Genomic DNA, 21,463 nt, shown 5'->3' with positions numbered 1-21,463 from the left:
TCATTCTAATCTTTATTCCTAACCAAATTTCTATTCTTAGTGATAGGACTTCAGGATAAAGGACTAAAAAAGAAAAAAAAAAAAACACACAAAAAAACGCAATCACTAGGTATTTCTAAGAATGTATTAGCACACCAATATACCAAAATCATGTTTTTAGAACAAATTAGTCCAAGACTACTTGGTGTTAGTCCTTAGGCTCTGACACAGCTCTACGAACAAGAAAACTAAAAGCACCCCAGGTTTATTAACTTGTCCACAGCTCTGAGTATCAACCCAAGAGGTGTTGATTCAAACACACATCTAGTAAACCAGTGATAAAAGCTTGTTGCTTTTGCTGTAAGAGGGGAAAAGATCCACTGAGCCAATCCAGTATCACCCATACCACCATGACTAGTAAATGTTTTTCCTAGCAAAAATAGAGGATTCAAATATTGTAAATAAATACAAGACCTTAAAAGCTAGCTCTATCACATTTTTACATATACAGTCTCTTTTAACCTTAAGAGCCTGAGCCAAAAGAACAAGAGCTTTTTCCTTGTTAGGATAAAAATTTGAACTTGGGGGGCGCCTGGGTGGCTCAGTGGGTTGAGCCGCTGCCTTCAGCTCGGGTCATGATCTCAGAGTCCTGAGATCAAGCCCCGCATCGGGCTCTCTGCTCAGCAGGGAGCCTGCTTCCTCCTCTCTCTCTGCCTGCCTCTCTGCCCACTTGTAATCTCTGGTCTGTCAACTAAATAAATAAAATCTTAAAAAAAAAAAAAATGTGAACTTGGAATGACGTTTAAGTCACTAATGTGATACAAGCCTACAGAAAATTTGGAAATCAATTCCATTTGATGGCCTCCAGATTAATATTTTTGTTTATTAGAAATAAATTCTGTTTCTTCATATTAAATATTATTGGCAGAGAGCATTCAAGCTCACAACTGGATTTTAAAAAAACTAAATTATCTAATGAAAATTATATAATCAAGACTTCTGTAACAGTAACACTAATGTAACGACAGTCTATGCCCAGGAATTCCTAAACCTGAGCTCTTTTTAACACTAACATCAATATTCCCTCTGCCATCACACTTCCCATCCTCCCGAGTCTGCAAGGGAATGCATGGATATTATCCATAAGCACAAGAACTTAATTGCTTAATAAACTTGATGGCCATTTCAGCATCCTAAGTAGCTTAAAAAATAGCTTCTACCCCAAGTTAATTTTTCAAGCTTATAGTTTTTAATTTTTAAATTAAATTTTATATTTTTAAGCTTACAATATATATATGCTTATGGCACATAAACAACAGCTTCTTAAAGGTTTTTTTTTTTTTTTTAATTTATTTATTTGACAGAAATCACAAGTAGGCAGAGAGGGAAACAGAGAGAGAGGGGGAGGCAGGCTCCCTGCTGAGCAGAGAGCCCGATGCGGGGCTTGATCCCAGGACCCTGAGATCATGACCTGAGCTGAAGGCAGAGGCTTAACCCACTGAGCCACCCAGGCGCCCCAAACAACAGCTTCTTTAAACATTCAAGAACATCCATAAAAAACAGCTCTAACACAACAGTATCACCAGTACTTGCTCATTTGCATCATTTATCAAAAGGTATTTGGGGTTGAACTTAATCCTCCTTTACCATACAGTGAATTCACTGGCAGACAAGTGAGGAAAATTCCTACAACTCTCCTGGAATGGCCACAGCACATAAATATGGGAGGTTCTAGTTTAGGCCGAAATGTTTCTTTTTATATAGCAGACCATGAACATAGGCACTGGTCAGTATTTCTAACCCCTTAAGTAAATCAAGAACCTCAAGCTCTTGCTAGGATCCTCAAGCCCTTACCAAAAGTACACTGGTCCTCAGGTGTGATTCTGGTGATCTGAAAAGAAATCTTCCACAGGTTTCTAGTAGAGTACATGCCATTTCAATATGGTGATGGGAAAAGTCTGATAGAAGCATCTGTAACAACAATGATGGTGAGAAAACACAAAAGACAACACTTCAATCCTGTTAAAGAAAATACAGATCTATGTGTATAACAACTTCAGAAATGTCAAGTGTGAAAAACAAAAGCTAGTCTACTTTGGCTTAACAAGATTCACTGATGAGTATCTTGTGTTCAGTCACAAAAATTTTATATAAAATCTTCAATATACTTAATGTCTTTTCATTCAGATAAATATACGAAAACTAGTATCAAAGCCTTTTGTATATAATGACTATTAGATGCTATTTATTTAAACACCTGTGACATAGACAACACAACTAACATTTTCTAAATCACTTTGTGGTTTTTGGATTATGGGACATTCCCTTGTAAAATTCTGACCAAAACAGGCGCACTGTATGAAATTTAGAAATGTAACACATTACTATAGCATTTCAGTATTTATCCTCCTAATCTTTCTCTATGCACATTTTCTAAATCAAAACAGATTCAAACATATCACAGTATTTAATAACTTGGTGTTTTTTAGCTAGTACAACTATTTTGCTGTGTCCTTATTTATCCTTCTATGGCATGATTTAAAAGAGGCATATTACTGCATAATATGAACTACACTAAAACCTAAGTAATTCTTACTTACTGGATATTGAAATTGTTTACGATTTCTTGCTACTTAAACAACTGTGGGACAAACGTCCTTGTAGATAAATTTGTACATTTATTATTTCCTTAAAGCAAACAAATAGAAATGGAATTTCTAGGTCAAAGAAATGTATACCCTTCCCATCTATCTGTAATAATTACTATAAAGAAATATACTAACGTTTAAATTGTTCCATGGTATGATTCCCTTCAAATATAGCACTGAGAAATCCTTCACAATCGTTTTTGAAATGCTGTCCAGAGATCCCTAAATGTACTCTGCTGTCTTCTGAGATGCTCCAAGTAGATTTAGGAAACTTAACCCCTTAATTATCTACAATGACTATTAATATTTTAAACACTCTTAAGAAATCAAGCAATGAAGAAACTTGATAAATTTGTTTAACTTGGGGTTTTCCAAATGTACTTGAATCCGTGAGACCCACTTTGTGTAACATACCTAACAACCTAAGGAAATCAATTTGATACAAAATTTGTCATTGTCTGTCATGATCAATTCAAATTTTAGAATTATTCCATCTCTGCTGCATCAGCTTTACCACATATAATTACTTACTAATTTCTGGCTTAATTCCGTTGCGGACAGAAAACATAATCGAGTAATTTCAGTCTTTTCTAATTTGCTGCGATTTTTGTTGTTAGTTATGGTAAATGACCCACGTGAACCTGAAGAGATTTTAAGTTCTGATGCTGCTGGGTATAGTGTCCATTAGATCCAGGTTGTTAACTGTATTGTTCAGTTCTGTATACACATACTAATTTCGTCTGCCTCTTCTTTCAGTTAGTGAAAGGTGTTTCTAAGTCTCTCACCATGACCGTGGATTTGTTTACTTCTTTCCTTGTTGACTTTTGCTTTATATATTTTGAAGGTCCCTTACTGGATTCATACTGATTCAGGAAGGTAATAGTTTCCTGCTAAAATTAGCTCTTTGTCATTATGAACTGTCCTTCTTTATTTACAATAAATGCTTTGTACCTTAATTGCTTGATGATAATGAAAACAGGTATATTTTCTTTTTTAAGATTTATTTATTTTAGATAGTGAGAGAGCAAGTGAGCATGAGTGACAGGGAGAGAGGATGTCAGACTTTGTATTGAGCATGGGGCTCGATCCCATGACCCCGAGATCACCACCTGAGGCAAAACCAAAAGTTGGATGCTCAACCAACTGCACCATACAGGTGCCCCAAACCAAGTGATTTTTAGTCAGTTCTTCCACGGTATACTCCCCCCACCTTTTAATGTTAGCCTTTCGGGTCTTCATATTTAACTTTCTTAAAGGCAGCCTACAGTGCTTTATTTATTTATTTATTTATTTATTTATTTATTTATTTTACAGTGTTGTTTTAATAAAGTCTTACATTCTTCAGTTTTTACTTCCTGTATTTTGTCCCATTACATTTCATGTAATTACTGTGATAGCTGTATTTCTATCTACCATACTATTATTTATTTTTGGCTTTGCTCATCTATTTAAAGTTCTTTTTTACTCTTTTCTTGTCCTCCATATTAAACAAATATTCCTTACTTATTTCATTTTTTTCCAGCATTTATAACTAAAACTTTGTCTACTAAAAACAACTCAAACAATGCGGCACTAACCTTTAAACAATGTAATGTATCATTTTTTGTGAACATCTTAAATTTAGTTAATTCTCCAATAAAACGAACAGTTTTGTTCTTTGTTTCAATATTGATCTGGTCCTTTTTTCGTACCTACAAATTAAAAGAAAAGAGACATTAGCTTAGAGAATTAACATTTTGAAATCTCTGATAAAAAATGTAATTTTAATAAGATTGCATTCACCCCAAATATTTTAAATAAATCTGCATAAATTTCTTGCTATTCAAATTACTTTAAGTTAAGGCAAAGTAAGCTCTGTGGAACACGAGTGCTGGGATATGATCTGCAAACAGTTCCATGGTCAAATAATTTTGAGAAATGATACACTTTATTGGGCTTAAACAGGTTCTCAAATAAAGAAGCCTATTTAACCTAATTTAATTCATTTATTTAACATAAAGCTCCTTTTGAGATGCTAGCAACTACGAGTTAACATCTCACTAATATTATAAGGAAAACACTTACTGAAATGCTGCTTTAAAAATAAGTACCAAGAGCTTCTTAAGCAAAAATATTAGCAAGGCTTTGTGTATCATACTTATGAACTACAGTATGCATTTTCTATCATAAATTCATTACAGTGACATTTTTGATATAATCACTATTCTTTTTTTATCATCAGTCATGGCTGTATATCAAATTTCAAACCCTTTGCAAATATAAGCCTTCTAACTTAGACGCATGTTTCAAAAAATATTCAGCATAACAAAATCCTATTATAATAGTACAAAGCAAATGTATGTCAAGATAAATGTAAATGCATTACAATTTTAACAGCAAACAGACTAACAGCAAACAGTCTAAAAATCTTTTATGTGAACAACAGTGACAATAACATGGTGGTGTCTCGAACTAGTTATAATATACTTTTTCAGAATCCTCTCCTTTCTTATTCAGTTGTTCAAACACTAAAACCAGTTTAGTGTTTTCTTTTCCAGGTTACTATCCTATCTTATTTGTTCCACGTAACAACATTCTGAGAAAGAAACAATAGGTTATAATCTGACTTAATAATTTAACATCAAAACAAGACAAAGCTCTCAGATGACTTGATGAAAGATCAGTACTAAAATCCCAGTTTCCTATTACTTGAGAATTCCACTACCTTAATATTCCTAACCTCACAAGCAGCTAGATGATTAATGACAGTCATTTATATAAATACTAAACTTCTACATACTCAAGGAGCTAACACTTGGATTGAATTTATCATCTTCATTTTTAAGGACCTACTTTCTATAGCAAGCAGAAATAGGTGTTAAGATTTTTTAGCTCTTCAGGTATAAATTTTAAATAAAACTCATTTAAAACATCAGAGCAAAGTAGAAGCTCACTATAAGCATTTATTAAAGCATCAATAAAACTGCATCGATTAAAAATAAAATCACAGAATTCAACTTAGAGAACTTAAATCTTGACTGTTTCAGCAATTCAGAAAAGAGCACAGCTTTCATAAAGATCTTTTCACAAATAAATGTTTGTTAAGTACTACGTATGAAAGGCTTCTCGTACTGATTTATCATTTTTTCTTTTCCTTTTTTTTTTTTAAAGATTTTATTTGACAGACAGAGTTCACAAGTGGGCAGAGAGGCAGGCAGGGGTTGGGGGACAGGCTCCCTGCTGAGCAGAGCACCCAATGCAGGATTCGATCCTAGGACCCTGAGATCATGACCTGAGCTGAAGGCGATCATGACCTGAGCTGAAGGTTTAACTAGCTTAACCCACTGAGCCACCCAGGCACCCCTGATTTATCTTATTTTATGAACTCTTAGGATACACTAAGAGTATGGATTCTGGACCAGACTTGCTGGGTTTAAATCCCAGCTCTATCATTTACTAGCTGTTACGTAAACTCTGCCTCAATCTCCTCATCTTTAAAATGGAACTAATAAAAGTAACCTACCTCAAAGTTGTTGTCTTAAGTCAACTGATACATGTAAAGCACAGTGCCTGGCGCTAGGAAGAATTCAATATATATTAGCTACTACTAATTTTATTCATCTTTGTATATTTGTATCACTATTATGTGGACACGAAATAACTGTTTATGGAGTGAACAAATAAACAAAAATGCTTAATGTTTATAGATTATCACAGGGACAAAAAAGAGCAAATAATTTATAGTCAGAAATCTGAGCCCCTTTCAGTCATTTTACACCATTCTGGGGGTATATAATCTTGGGTAATTCACAAAAATTTCCTCACCCACTGGCTCGCCTAGTAAAATATAGATAAAAATAAGGATGGTGATGATGACAGAGGCAGTTGTGGTATTAACGGCAGCTATGCTTCACTTGATTTCTAAGCAATTGGTTTACAGAACAAAATATTATACCCCCTTCAAAATGGTATAAGAGATGTTTTGAATGATGGCAAAATGCTTCTCAGTGAGAAACAAAGAATGGAAAATCATATACTATAAATTCACCCCACCCAGAAAAAACTACAGAGGAAAAAAAGGTAAAGAAAATATACAAAAGGATTAATAGGTTTGCTTTGGGGGCGCCTAGATGGCTCAGTGGGTTAGAGCTTCTGCCTTCGGCTCAGGTCATAATCCCAGGGTCCTGGGATCTGGCCCCACATAGGGCTCTTCGCTCAGCAGGAAGCCTGCTTCTTCCTCCTCTCTCTCTCTTTCTCTCTGCCTGCCTCTCTGCCTACTTGTGATCTCTGTCAAATAAATAATAATAATAAAAAATCTTAAAAAAAGTAATAAGGTTGCTTTAAAGTGATGAAATTATGAGGCTTCCCCTCTTCTTTCTAAATTATGTATCTTATATTTTCTAAAGAACCCATGCTGAGCATGTCTTTCTTCTACAGCTGAAGAAACAGGGAAACAAAATATGTGTAAGGAAGCAACTCAAAAATAATACACTAAAGCTGAATCGTGAGAGGGTGTGGGGCTGAGAAGTATACAAACATGGTTTTAAAAATCTCTTTGGTGACTCTGCATGTACAAGCTCTTAGTAACTGCTGTGGAACATGATACAATTTTAGGTATTACTGAGCATTATAACTTTCAAAACAAGTAACATAGTGTACCATCTACAATTATTCTTAAATATTATTGAGGGTAAGGAGGTATAATCTAAGTAACATGACAAAATTATAGAATTTTTAAATGAATTATGAAAAATCAATTCTACCTCAGTCCCTCATTTTCAGATGAAAAAAATGAAGGCTTTTTATTTTTTTTATTTTTTTTTTTAATGATTTTTATTTATTTACTTGACAGACCAAGATCACAAGTAGGCAGAGAGGCAGGCAGAGATAGAGGAGGAAGCAGGCTCCCCGCAGAGCAGAGAGCCCAATGTGGGGCTCGATCCCAGGACCCTGGGATCATGACCTGAGCCGAAGGCAGAGACTTTAACCCACTAGCCACCCAGGTGCCCCAAAATGAAGGCTTTTTAAAATGCTATAACTTATAAAAAAGACTGACTTATTCTGACTATTCATTATTTTCTAGTCTCATTTGTTGACTCCTTATGATCAAAAAGGTATGTCCAAACATTTCTGCGGAAGTAAATAAACTAACAATGTAAAATTTTCTATATATTGGGTCGCCTGGGTGGCTCAGTCATTAAGTGTCTGCCTTCAGCTCAGGTCACAATCCCGGGAGTCCTGGGATCAAGCCCCACATCAGGCTCCCTGCTCAGCAGGAAGCCTGCTTCTCCCTCTCCCACTCCCCCTGCTTATATTCCCTCTCTCCTCTCTCTGCGTCAAATAAATAAACTTCAAAAAAATCTTTAAAAAATTTTTTCTATATATTTCTAGTTCAATGTCTCTTACAGAATTTTACTCACATAATCTTACTTAGCAAAAATGTTGCTTACAACTCATTTATTAGTGACAGCTAAAACTGAGATCAACTGAATAACTAAATTCCTAGGCATTAATAAAAACTCTTGGATACATCAACATATAAAAATTAAGGCTTTCCGAGGCCTATCTAGGAAGACCCTCCTCCCCAAACTGGTCCTTCTATAGCTTCACTCAAATAGACATGATACATTGTCCTCTATAATTTGCTCATTTTGTTCTACATAAACTTTATTCATTTAATCATTCTAATTTTTTGGAAAATCTACTATACACTAGACACTAAGAAGGCACTAAGTCTATAAACAAGTAAACTTGCCTTCAAAGTTTATTTCGTGCTGTGGACCACTGATCTCCAGGGTAAGGTAGGTAAGACTCTTGATCTACTAGAGTGTCGGAAAAAAAGTCTTGGAACTTTTTTTTTTTAATATTTTATTTATTTATTTGACAGAGATCACAAGTAGGCAGAGAGGCATGCAGAGAGAGAAGAGGAATCAGGCTCCCCACAAAGCAGAGAGCCTGATGCGGGCTCAATCCCAGGACCCTGGGATCATGACCTGAGCCGAAGGCAGAGGCTTTAACCCACTGAGCCACCCAGGTGCCCAAAAAAGTCTTGGAACTTCTATTTATGTTCTGATCTCACACTTTTCAATTTACTTTTATTTTATAAATTTACATAAAATATTTCATACAACTGCAAATATATAAGTATGCCAAATTGGGATATGTGGTCAATTTATTTTACCACTAGAGAGATTTGATTTAAAAAAACTGAAAGACTGCTAATTTAAAAAATGTCAGTCAGGGGCACCTGGGTGGCTCAGTGGGTTAAACCTCTGCCTTTGGTTCAGGTCATGATCTCAGGATCCTGGGATCGAGTCCCACATCGGGCTCTCTGCTCCGCAAGGAGCCTGCTTCCTCCTCTTTCTCTCTCTGCCTGCCTACTTGTGATCTCTGTCAAATAAATAAATAAAATCTTTAAAAAAAAAAAAAAAAAAAGGTCAGTCTGATATGCTTATATTTACATAAAAGCTGTCCCTTCGCTGTAAAGTAGGCTCTGCTGAAAATTTGGAGAACATGGAAAAATTAGAAAGGAAAAAAATATTTCTTACTGCCCCACTATCCAAGACAGCCACTGCTAACATATTGATATGTAATTCTTTTCTTTCTTTACGTTCCAAGCATTTTAACATAACTATAAATTTATTCTGTGTAAGATTTTACAGCTTGCTTTTTTTTTTCCACCAAAAGAAGCACTTTTTGTTACGAAAATTTTTTAGTAAGTATTACTTTCGATGGCTCTATATCATTTCAGCACTGCAACTACCTGACCATTTTCTTAATTCACTGTTGAGCTTCTAGCTTACTTTCCATTTTTTCCCCACAATTCATGATATGAATAAAGCTTTTTTGGGTATATAGGATTACTTAGGACAGATTCTCAAAGTTGTCCAATGTATAAACGCCTGTAAGAACCTTGAAACATATTACCTAATTCCTCCTCCAAATTCTGACCTCAAGTGTATGTGGTTTCTGGTTTCTATCATCTTTACTAATCTGTTGGTCAAATTAGTAGATTAATTGTTGTTTTAACTAGAATTTCTTGGACTACTCGATGAGATTTCATATAGTGCTGTTAACCAGTTTTAGTTCTCAGGTGAGATTCTTTTTTTTTTTTTTTTCCTCAGGTGAGATTCTTAAACAAAGGGTATGATTGTGATAATATGCTGGAATTAGACGACAAAGACAGGGAAGCCTAAGTACAACACTATTCTCATAATTCAAGCTATGAAGAGGAGATGCTAGATTTGGAGAAGTATTTTAGAAGATAGTACCAACAGAATTTGGTGAAGGCTGGCTCCGGAATGTCCAAAGAGCAAAAGTAGAAGTACTTCTCTTAGAGACTAGAGAAAAAATATTGCAAATTTACAGACAGAATGAAGGTTGATATGAGGAAGTGAAGGCTGAAGATTTTTTTTTGAGAATTCATGAGTTTATTTTATAAACATATTTACCTAGAACTACATGAGTACTTTCTAAGCATCAAGAGAGAGGTTCTGGCAAGAGACATGTATTTGAGGTTGCTGAGAAATAAAAGTCAACTAAAGCCCAGGTAAAATGTGTTCTGTCAAAAAGGAGGGTGAAGAAGAAGGTCTGGGGAATGCAAAAATACAGACTCAGCTGGAAAAAAGTAGAAGATATTTTACTCTTGATACAAGATATTGAGAAAAGCAGTCAAGTAAGAACCAGGAGAGTGTGGTGGGAGAGAAGGGATGATTATTATTGTAATAATATCTATGTCTGAGCACTGCGTGATGAACTTTTTATCCATTATCTTGTGTAATACATAAGAACAATCCCATCTGAAAAGATACCGGTATTATCCCCACTTAAGTAACTCGACCAGCGTTAACAATGCTAGCAAGTGGGGCAGACAGAAGGGCAGAAAAAAAGAACAGTCCAGCAGTTTAGAATCTGTAGGGACATCAACTAACTTAAAGTGATTAAGAGGATGCTGGTGGTCTCTGCCAGGGTGCTATGATGAAATAAAGGGTAAATGTCAGAAGCAGAAGAGACAAGTATACTCTAAAACAACTCGAACAAGAAACAAATGAAAGAGGGTGGGGGGTAAGGTTGAAGACATTTTCTTGTTGCTATTATTTTAGTTTCACTTAAGGATGGGAAACTTTAGGCACATATAGAGACAAAAAGCAAGTTGCTGGCAAAGTCTGCAGATGTCAGGGTTAGAAAAGATAGATCCTGGAGGAAGCAGAAATGATCAAGTTATTTGATCAAGTGACTTCAAGTTACTCTTCTCTCCCCTGAAAGCAGTGGTTCCCACAGTATTCTCCTAGAATTCCGCTAAGTCTCTGAGTCGTAACAAAGCATTACATCAGGAACGAAACTTCCAAGTCCCACAACTCTCACCCCAATTATCAATTTCAATTATCAATTTCGGTGGGAAGCAAAGGATACATGAATAGAATATTCTTTTTTTTTTATGAATAGAATATTCTTAATCTTAAATTTCTCAGCAAAAGCATTAATTATGCTTGCTCCAGCATGTATGTTGTTTTTGGATTTGGTTGAGGGGTATATGTGTGACTCATATAAATAGAGTCATACTGTCTGCCAGGAAAAATTTGTTTTGCATAATGGGATTAAATAAATCAAAAAGAATATCATAACTCTTGATGCATCAATCCCTGAACTGGCAGCATTTATCAAAGTGTGTTCTTTGACCCTTCCAGGAGGTTCAAAGTGCACATTACCCTATTAAAGCTTTGGGAATTCTTAAAAGGGAACAAAACAAAATTATTTAACTCTCTTGATCTCAAGTGTTTCCAAACAGCCTTTAAAACACAGAAACCGGGGACGCCTGGGTGGCTCAGTTGGTTGGACGACTGCCTTCGGCTCAGGTCATGATCCTGGAGTCCCAGGATCGAGTCCCGCATTGGGCTCCCAGCTCCATGGGGAGTCTGCTTCTCTCTCTGACCTTCTCCTCGTTCATGCTCTCTCTCACTGTCTCTCTCTCAAGTAAATAAATAAAATCCTTAAAAAAAAAAAAAAACACAGAAACCGGTGCTTGCTTAATACTATGTATGAAAATCCAGAACACACTTCAGCAAAAACTGCCCCAGAAAAATCAACCACAAATCTCATATAAACTAACTCCTATGGCAAGAGGCCTTTAGAAGTCATCCCACTCTTCACTGAAGACTTTTTCCTTCTCTGAACGCAAGGTTCTTACTCCTGAACAATTCGTTTGGCAATTAAACATGCAATTTCTTATAATATCAAATATACTCAGGGTTTAAATGTTTATTTCACTCTCATTTTTGTATTTATGCCTTTTCTTCACAACTAGGTTGTGAGATTCCTGTTCTCAGGAATTATTACTGTTCTCTGAGCACTCAGCAATACCAATTTCTGTACAATGAGCAATAAAGTGCATGCTGGGCACAGCAAACATTTATGTGCAGCACAAGCAACTTGCTATTAAGCTAAGTTTGTCAATTTTTTCCCATTGGCTAATATAACCACTTGAATTTCATGCTTTTTCAGTCTCACTTTCAGTCATGTTTAAGGAACCATTTTACTCCTTTCAAGGCTTTATTTATATACCCTTACGAGGTGATGGGTAGTATGGATTTGGAGAACAGCTAACAGGTAATTTAAGACTCCTAGAACCAGAAAGAGAGAGAAGCTGTCTGGAAACTGGTCCCTGGTACTTACCAGGGTACTCTTTAAGAACTTACCGCTATACAAGATAAAGATTGTTAAGGCAAGAATCAATAAAAACATGGGCTATCACACCATTCACTGCTCAGATAAATTATACAACCTCGTGTACCCCAGACATTTGGACTCCCGACACCCCAACGGGCATCCTCCAGGCACTGTGCCCTGACTTGCACAGCCAATCCTGTTTCTTCTGGCAACACCAGTGAGACCTGCTGGCTCTCTTGACCTTAGAGAATGGTTCTTAGTTTACAAAAGCAAAAAAGTGCAGTACCTGTAGGAAACAAGGTAGCAGCAGCAGCTCATCTATTACTACTACTTATCAATTTCAAGCTTTGTTGAGAAAATTACATTTTAAAATCTCAGAAGCTCATTAATTCTGAACTCTTAACCACTATCAAATTTCAGAAATATGCTTACCAATACAAAATTATATTCTTAAAGAATCCTCACTCAACTTATAAGTATATAAATATGTGTGTATACATATATAACAAAATAAATGCTTAAATACATACATGAAATCTGAAATCCCCCCTCAGCATGGAACAAAGATCCTCTGCTACATCAGACATGCAGGGATGCAATGTAGCAACCAATCTTGCATAAAATGGTAGCAAATCCAACCTGCAAAAGTTATATGTGATATATGTAAAAGGAAAGACATACCAGAAGTAATTAATCTTAAAATTTAAACTTTCTCAGATATATTCACACATTAAATGATAAAAACTAGTAATCGTACAGATGTGCCTATTATTGCCATCATAATGAAGCATAAGGAAATTCAACCTGCTTTGTGAAAGCTTACTAAGAATCTGGCATTTGCTCTTCAGTGCATTTACTGCACATGTGCAATTTCACTGAGTACACAATTTTGATAATATATGAAATACCAAGTGCAGAAAACATCAAGTTTTGACATGGCCTGAATTTTTGATCACATAATTACTAAGTAAACATACCTAATGGTCACTTACATAGTGCAAAACAGAATCCTTTTAAACTATTTCCTTCTTTTATCCACTGGTTAAGTTATTTGGAAACTTTAATGTCTAAAGTGAAAGGGTAACCAATAACCAAGATGGCATCTAAGAAGTCAAAATATTATCCAAAACCCACACCCTAACTTCTGCATCTTATTCATTACAGAAGCTACTCAGATTCACCCCCAGTGCCTATCCTCTCTTACTTTAGACAATAACTGGCAAATATATGGTTATTCATGCTGCCACCCCCTTTCATTATTAGAGCGCTTTCTCATCAAATCTGAATGCAGCCCCAGAGTCCTGCTTAACCCAGCACTCTAGGCAGCCACTACTAATCAGAATGAATACACAAGCTAAAATTACTTTCCATTCCTGCCACAGCCATTATTTTACAGAATTCGATTTCCAAATGATGCAATACTCAGCCAATGCTGCAGATTAGCAGCAGTGAGGAATTAACAAAAGCAGCTGCAGTGACCGCATCAAGTCATATGGAGCTAACAGTGAGAAAGGAAGTTAAAAATTATAAAAATTCAACACAAAAGCTCAAAAAACTAAGCAGCCCACAGCCATGGAGAATAGAAAAACAAAAATCCTACAGGTTATCCCTGAATACATCACTACAGAATAGTGATGAAAACAGTTTCATCATCAGAGGAAAAAATACGCACACCATGCAAGGCTTAGATTAGATCTGCAAAATTCAAAGCATGGACAGATTAAGGCTCAGCTGGAAGAAGAAACACAGCAAAGAAAGAAAGAATGGAGGTTAATCTGAAAGGTGGAGAGAAGTGCTCAAATTCATACCTAAGAGCCTAAAAACCTTTGCATTCCTCTTTGACCATTATAATTTCTTCTAAAAATTATCATTTAGTTCGTTCTTACATGCCAGGCTCTGTCCTAGGCACCTAATAATATACTTCATTGAACTTGTTGATCCTAATAACCATCCCATAAGGTGGATATTTTAACTACCATTTCAGAAATAAGGGAACAGATGCTGAGAAGTCAGGAAAATAGTAGCTTTGTATTAGTGACTCAGTGAATTTTGTTAAAGACATCACACCTTTCTTTACTGAAACAATGAGAAGTTCAATCCATTATATAAAGGTCTAACGAAAAATATTTAATGTTAAATGTTACTTTAAATGTTTCTTTGAATTATTTAAGAAGTTTTATGAACTGAAGGTTAAGCTCCTGTCATACAGAAAATATGCACATGTGAGGCACATTACTCCTTGATATTATAAAAATGAAGTGTTCCCATGATATATTCTCACAAATAAGTAGCAATTTTCTTCATGTCTATTAGCTTAAAAAGCCTAGGACAAATGAACCTTCAACTTTCTTGCATAACAGATAGATTCACACTAATAGCAAATTTACTTTATAAATTTTTAAACTTTGGTTGGAATATTGTATTTTAATATAATTGTAATACATTTTGTTAGAATATATTATCTGGTTTTTCATTTGTTTTTCAAACCCGCTTGAGCAACAAATACTTTTTCATTTCAGTTCATAACCAATCGCCAAATACAAATAAACTACTTATACCTATGCCTACGTTCTACCACCCACAATTGCCACAATTTCCAATCAGAAAAATGAAGAATACATTAAGTGAATACAAGAGCTGAGGTCATAAGACAACAAAGAGGAATGTGCTCCGAGTTAGGAGACTCAGGTTCTAACTCTCTCAAATAGTACTTCTGTAACCTCTAGTCTCAGCTGCCCTGGGTAACCCTCCCATGGCTGGGAAGCTCACCTCAGAACCTCCGCACTGGCTCTTTTCTCAGCTGGAAGATGCCTTTCTCTTTCCCCAAATATCTACACTTACACCCTAACAAAGGCTAAATCTTATTTGGCTAATAATTCATCTCCTCAATGAGACTTCTTCCAAATACTCCCCTGAAACCACAAATCCACCAGGTCCCATATGCCCCCAATTCTCTACCCAGCACTGTTTTTTTAAAGTAACATTTTCACCTTCTAACATATTATATAATCTACTTACTTGTTATGTTTATTACCTTGTCACCCTTCCCCACCAGAACATAAGTAAACTCCATGGGAAACAGTTAACTAGTATTCAACACAGTGCCAACAACACAGTGGGTGCTCAGTAAACATTTGTTAGATAAGTAAATATTACTGGTATCTCACAATTAGGTTTATTTATTAATTATTTTCTTTTTTTAAGCAGACTCCATGCCCAGTGCAGAGATCAATGCAGGGCTTGAACTTACAACTTCTGAGATTGAGAAATGAGCCGAGACCAAGAGTTGGACACTTAACCAACTGAGCCACCCGGGCTCCCCCAGGTTTACTGTTAGCTTTTAGTCAAAAATATTCTTCACCACTCTGAGGAAGGATCATCTGATTTTTATAAAAATAATATTAAACTTCATCAAGTTTTATATTTTATCAAAGCTAGCTTATCAAATATTTTATATACTTAATAGGATAATCATATATTTTCTTATTTTATATATAGGTTTCCTATTTAAAATATCTTTTTAATCCTAAAATTAATCCTCTGATCCTGCTGAACTTTTATTTATTATACTATTAAATAGGATTTGCTAGTTTTTTACTTGGAATTTTTATATGGACATTCAAAAGTGAGACTGGCCAATCCTTCAAACCCTTGCTCTTTGTTAGATTCTGCATATTCATAGTAGGAAACAGCAAGTTTGCTTTTCTATGCTTTAGAACAAACAACACAGCAGAAAAATCACTTTTCCATAAAAGACTGAAAGAACTCAAAAAAACTATCCAGGGATGCCTGTGTGGCTCAGTTGGTTAAGCAGCTGCCTTCGGCTCAGGTCATGATCCCAGCGTCCTGGGATCAAGTCCCACATCGGGCTCCTTGCTCGGCAGGGAGCCTGCTTCTCCCTCTGCCTCTGCTGCTCTCTCTCTCTCTCTCTGGCAAATAAATAAATAAAATCTTAAAAAAAAAAGAACATATTAAAAAAAAAACTATCCAGTCTAACTCTATTTAAGATAAAATTAACTGATAACTTCATAGGTCTCCTTTATCTTGAAATAATTTGGAAATGTATGTTTTCCCCCCAAAATTTAGTTTCAAGTGCTTTAAAAAATATTTCCAGCATATCATCGGGCTCATTTCTTAAACTTTTAAATGTTCTTTTTGTTTAAATTTTCTAAATGCTTCCCTATTTGGATTTTAAGAAATAGCTCTTGAGTTTTTAAAATTAATTTTAATTTTGGTTGTCTTTCTCAATGTATTTATTGAAAAATTTCAATACAATTTAAGATTATATCCACTTAGCACAAAAATTTTGACCTAACTGTATCATTTCCTTTTTCTTCTTTTCCTGGACAAGTCACTTATACTTTATTACATTATTTTCTTCTTCTACAAAATCAGCCCAATCTATATCAAAGCTTTTTCCTAGTCCCAAAAGAAAGAGATAGTTAACCTTTCTAGAGGAAACCAGTCTGTGCTATCCATTCAGGTTCTTATCAGTGAACTAACAAATAAGTAAGTGCTTTCAGCTTCCAAAGCGATTTAAAAAAATAGTTTAAGGATTCCCTGGAAGATCTTAACTCTTTTACGCCTTTCCAGATAAGATAGTTAGAAATCCTGGGTTTTGTTCTGGCCACATGAAAGTGAAGTTAGTTATTCTATTTTCTCGGAATCCTCTACTCATATAAAGCTCACCAAGTTCTTCTCAAGCTAACACTTTCTAAAATTCCTCTTTTGGGGCTCCTGGGTGGCTTAGTTATTAATGTCTGCCTTCAAATCGGGTCACGATCCCAGGTCCTGGGATGGAGTCCCACATCAGGCTCCCTGCTCATTAGGAGGCCTGCCTCTCCATCTCCCCGCTGCTTGTGTTCCCTCTCTCTCTGTCAAATAAATAAATAAATAAATAAATAAATAAATAAGACACATAAATAAATAAATAAAATTTCTTTTCCATTATACCCATCACAATTAAAAGGACGGCTGAAAGTAAATGTCACCCTGCCCTATTTAAATCTTCAATTTCTTGACTGTTCATCCATTACTTCGCAAAATAAAACCCCTCATGTTGTATATAAGGTAATAAATTACATATTTCTTTAATGTTAATTCATCTTAAATATGCTTTTCTGCCTGTTCTACCCCTTTATGCATGCAAGGCTGCAAGTGAATGGAGTGCTAAATGCTATGCCAACCACATTAAAGGTATTAACCACAAAATAAAACATTTTAATGAAAGTAAAGAGTAAAATTTATATTAAAATTTAAGCTAGGTATGTATTTTTAGACTTTTCTGCAATTCAACTAGAAAATAAACTTAGATCCTCCCTCTGAAAACAATTTTTGTCTTCAGAGTGAGCATTATTTTTACCAACAGTTAATGAGTGAACCATTTGAAAAATAACATTTTTTTCTTAAACAATAAAACCTTGCTTACATTTTAAGGTCTCTTAAATCACACATTTAAGTATCTTACTAGCAGTTAATGATCATCAAGGTAGTAAACATCCAGGCATTAACTATAAGTAATAAAGAATGCAGAAACACATTTTGTTACTGAGTGGAAAGAAAAGAAATTCTTAAAGGTTTTTATGTCATAATCAATCAGCTTTCTAAAAGAAATGTCCAGCTTTTTTTTTCTTTTTAAAATCTAAAGAATTTAAGTATTGGAAGGTATTAATTTTACCTTGTTCAAAAATGCCTAGAAAAAGGAGGAATGTGAAAGAATACCGACACCATTCAATTAAAAGAACACAAAGGATTTTCTTCATTGAAACAATCAAGCACATGATTCAAAACATAGGACACGTAACAAAAGGTTGGAGTCAGTTACTCTGAAATCAACAACCAAATGCCCTAAAGACTTTTTCACAATGTTCCACTCCCAGTGCAACAGTGCCATCAGGTGGTATAACATGCTAACACGCTTCAAAGACTAAGGAAAAGCTGTTGAAAGAATCAGGGGAAACACTTCATTCTCTTAAGTTTGTTTATATTAATCTAAATCTAAAGAGATTCTGATCATCCATCTGTAAAAACTTGGAAATTCATACAACTTCAAAGTCATTAAAACCAATATTGGGTTCGACTGTACCAGAACAATGAATAAATAAGCCGTTTCTAGGTACTTTACACTCAAAGTTAGTTTAGGGGAGGGGGCCTTTCTGAGATACTAAGCCCAATCTCTAACTTGATCTAGGTGGTGGATACATAGGTATACCTAAGATGTGAATACTTTGTACAGAATTTCAATTATAAGTGTTAAAGTTAAATTACAAATTAACTATAAAATGATATGAAACATCAAAGGGAATTTCTCGTAGATTTCATTTCTATGGAGCCCTTCAATAGGCTGAGATAAAATGCCAGGCTTCTAAGATTTTTTTTGGCCAACTATTTATTTAATGAAGGAAAAACACACTAACAGTAAAAACAGTTTCAGACTGAACCTTTAAAAACTGTACATGTTTAAAAAATATTATACAGATGGACATTAAATTTTAAAACTTTTATGCTACAAATGACACCAAGAAAGTGAAAAGACAAATCACAAAAGGGGAGAAGATACTTGCAAATTATTTTGATAAGACACACATACAAAGAACACATAAAGATCTCCTACAACTCAGTAATAAATAACATATTTTAAAAAGGGGGTAAAGGATTTAAACAGACATTTCTCCAAAGAAGACATACAGATGCCAATAAGCACATGAAAACATGCTTAAAACCATCAACCATTAGGAAAATGTAAATAAAAATCACAGAAAGATACCACTTCAGACTAGGATGGCTATAAGCAAAAAAGGGACAATAACAAGTGTTTTGAGGATATTGAGAAATTGGAGCCCTCATACATGGCTCATGGGAATGTAAAATAGTGCAGCCACTGTGGAAAAAGTCTGGCAATTACTGAAAATATTAAAAAGTTACCACAGGACACAGCAATTTCACTCCTAGACACACACCGAGAGAAATGAAAACAATACTCACACAAAAACCTGTACACAAGCAGTCATGTCAACATTACTCCTAGTAGCTAAAAAGTGGAAACCATCCTATTGTCCCTCAATTGATAAATGAGTAACAAAATGTTGCATGGAATATTATTTGGCCTTAAAAAGGAAGAAATTCTAATACATGCTATAACATGGATAAGTTTTGAAAACACGATACTAAGTAAAAAGAAGTTAGGTACAAAGGGCATATGCTGTATTTTATTTATATGAAACACTCAGAATAGACAAACCCATAGCAACTAAACATAGGCTGGTGGTTTTTCTTTTTTTTTTTTTTTTTTAAGATTTTATTTATTTATTTGACAGACAGAGATCACAAGTAGGCAGAGAGGCAGGCAGAGAGATTAAGGGAAGCAGGCTCCCTGCTGAGCAGAGAGCCTGATGCGGGGCTCGATCCCAGCACCCTGGGATCATGACCTGAGCCGAAGGCTTAACCCACTGAGCCACCCAGGCACCCCAAGGCTGGTGGTTTCTTAGGGCAGGAGAAAAGGTGGACAGAGAAAGTATGGGATTGATTACTAATAGAAGGTTTCTTTGGGCAAGATAAAAATGTTTTAATATTTGATCATAGTGATAGATATTTAGAATACTGAATATATCACTTCAAAGGTGTGAATTGTATAGTATGTGAATTACAGCTCAATAAAGCTTTTTTTTTTTTTTAAGAAAAGATCCATAAAGAACCTTAAGAGTTATCTAGTTTAGTGCTTCCTAAACTAAAATATACAGATTAGGTAAGACAGCCATTGTCTACCAGACACTAGCTCTACAAACATAAAGGGATCCCTTGCATTTCAAAAGTTCACGTTATACCACTCTGCTTTTGCTTAAGACCTGCAACTATACTGGTTTTGCTACCTGGAAAAAATCCAGAGAGGATTTTTCACTTGCACCAAAAAGGTGAAAAGCCTCTACCTTACTTAATTTTAAGAATATAGTATATAACACATATAACACAAAAAATACATGTTAACCAACAGTTTATGTTAGTAGTAAGGCTTCTGGTCAACAGTAGGCCCTTAGTTAAGTTCTGGGGGAGTCAAGAGTTATACATTAATTTAGTGCAGAAGGTTGGTGCCCCTAGCCCCCATGTTGTTCAAGAGTCCACTGTATATATAAAACCTTTGGGCCCTCACAGCCACAGGCACTCAAACAACAAACAGTTTATTCTGATTTGGGAAGCACAGTATTTGGTCAAGTTCAGGCAGGATGGGCTGGATGAAGGAGGGAATCCTGGCCATAGTAAAGAATCTTGTGCACACAGATGCTCAAAAGGATTCATGTCCTTTGGGGAGGGTGGGGGAGAGAAAATGCCACCCAAAAAGAAAGATGCACCTTATCAAAGGGGTCCCACAGAGTCTATGTGGACACAGCAGACAGTGGGGATAGATAAGAGCAAGAGCTAAAACGTGTCAAGAATCTCCTTGGCCCTCTCTCCCAGTGTCCCAGTTTGTCCCCAAGTCCAGAGGGCTCAAATAACTGCTACCCCTAATACACTAATAACTGGCTACCCAAGAGAACATTCTAGCAGGCTCACTCTAGACCCAACCTACTTTGTTCCCTCCTCCTCCCATTCCCCCTAAAGGCAATCAGTCATCTCTTTTATTTAAGACGGAATGAATAAAATGAATAAAAGATGGAGATGGGTTTGTGAGCCTATGAGAGAAGGGAAGAGAAGAAATAAGGAAAAAAAGAGAATGAAAAATGGAATGAGAGAAGACTTAATGGCACTTGACTATTATTTTTACTCTGGCCTCTTAGAGACCAAGCTATAATCCTCAGGACAACCCAAATAACGCAGGTAACATAGAAAGATGCCTCGGGGATAAGGACAACAACAAAAGCCCTTCAAAATTAAAGGCTATTCCAATCAATAAAAATATACAGTTAACCAGGAAGCAGCAACCTTGTCCGGGACTCTAATTCACCATGTGTAAACAGTCCTTGCCTTTCCAAGTCACTCAGGAACATAAACAAGACAAGTTTTAGCTAAACAGAAGACCAGAGAGTACTATTTACACTAGAAAAGTAGACAGATGAGACATCTGTTCTTACATAAATTAGAGATTTTTCTAAAACTCAGCTCATCTGAAATGTGTATGAAATATGGAAATGCCAGTAAAGAGTTAACAGTCAATGCTACTTGTAAACTCCATTGCTGAACAGACTGCCCTCTATCAG

The 21,463-nt window shown here is 35.5% G+C and overlaps 1 protein-coding gene across 3 annotated transcripts in view; it reads right to left on the bottom strand.

Moving 5' to 3' along the window:
• The window catches only part of UPF2 (UPF2 regulator of nonsense mediated mRNA decay), a 109,273-nt gene that overhangs the window by 39,913 nt on the left and 47,897 nt on the right, over positions 1–21,463 (bottom strand). For all 3 annotated transcript variants that reach the window (XM_059404330.1, XM_059404329.1, XM_059404331.1), the window contains exons 9-11: positions 12,803–12,911; positions 4,205–4,318; positions 1,834–1,950 (exon numbers count right to left, since the gene is read on the bottom strand). In XM_059404330.1, the coding sequence (XP_059260313.1) occupies positions 1,834–1,950; positions 4,205–4,318; positions 12,803–12,911 (340 nt within the window). The remainder of the gene's footprint in view (positions 1–1,833; positions 1,951–4,204; positions 4,319–12,802; positions 12,912–21,463) is intronic.

This window comes from Mustela nigripes, chromosome 6, assembly GCF_022355385.1.
Source record: "Mustela nigripes isolate SB6536 chromosome 6, MUSNIG.SB6536, whole genome shotgun sequence".
Taxonomy (NCBI): Eukaryota; Metazoa; Chordata; class Mammalia; order Carnivora; family Mustelidae; genus Mustela; species Mustela nigripes.
The sequence above is the reverse complement of the archived record's forward strand: the minus strand, read 5'-3'. Positions and strand labels throughout refer to the sequence as shown.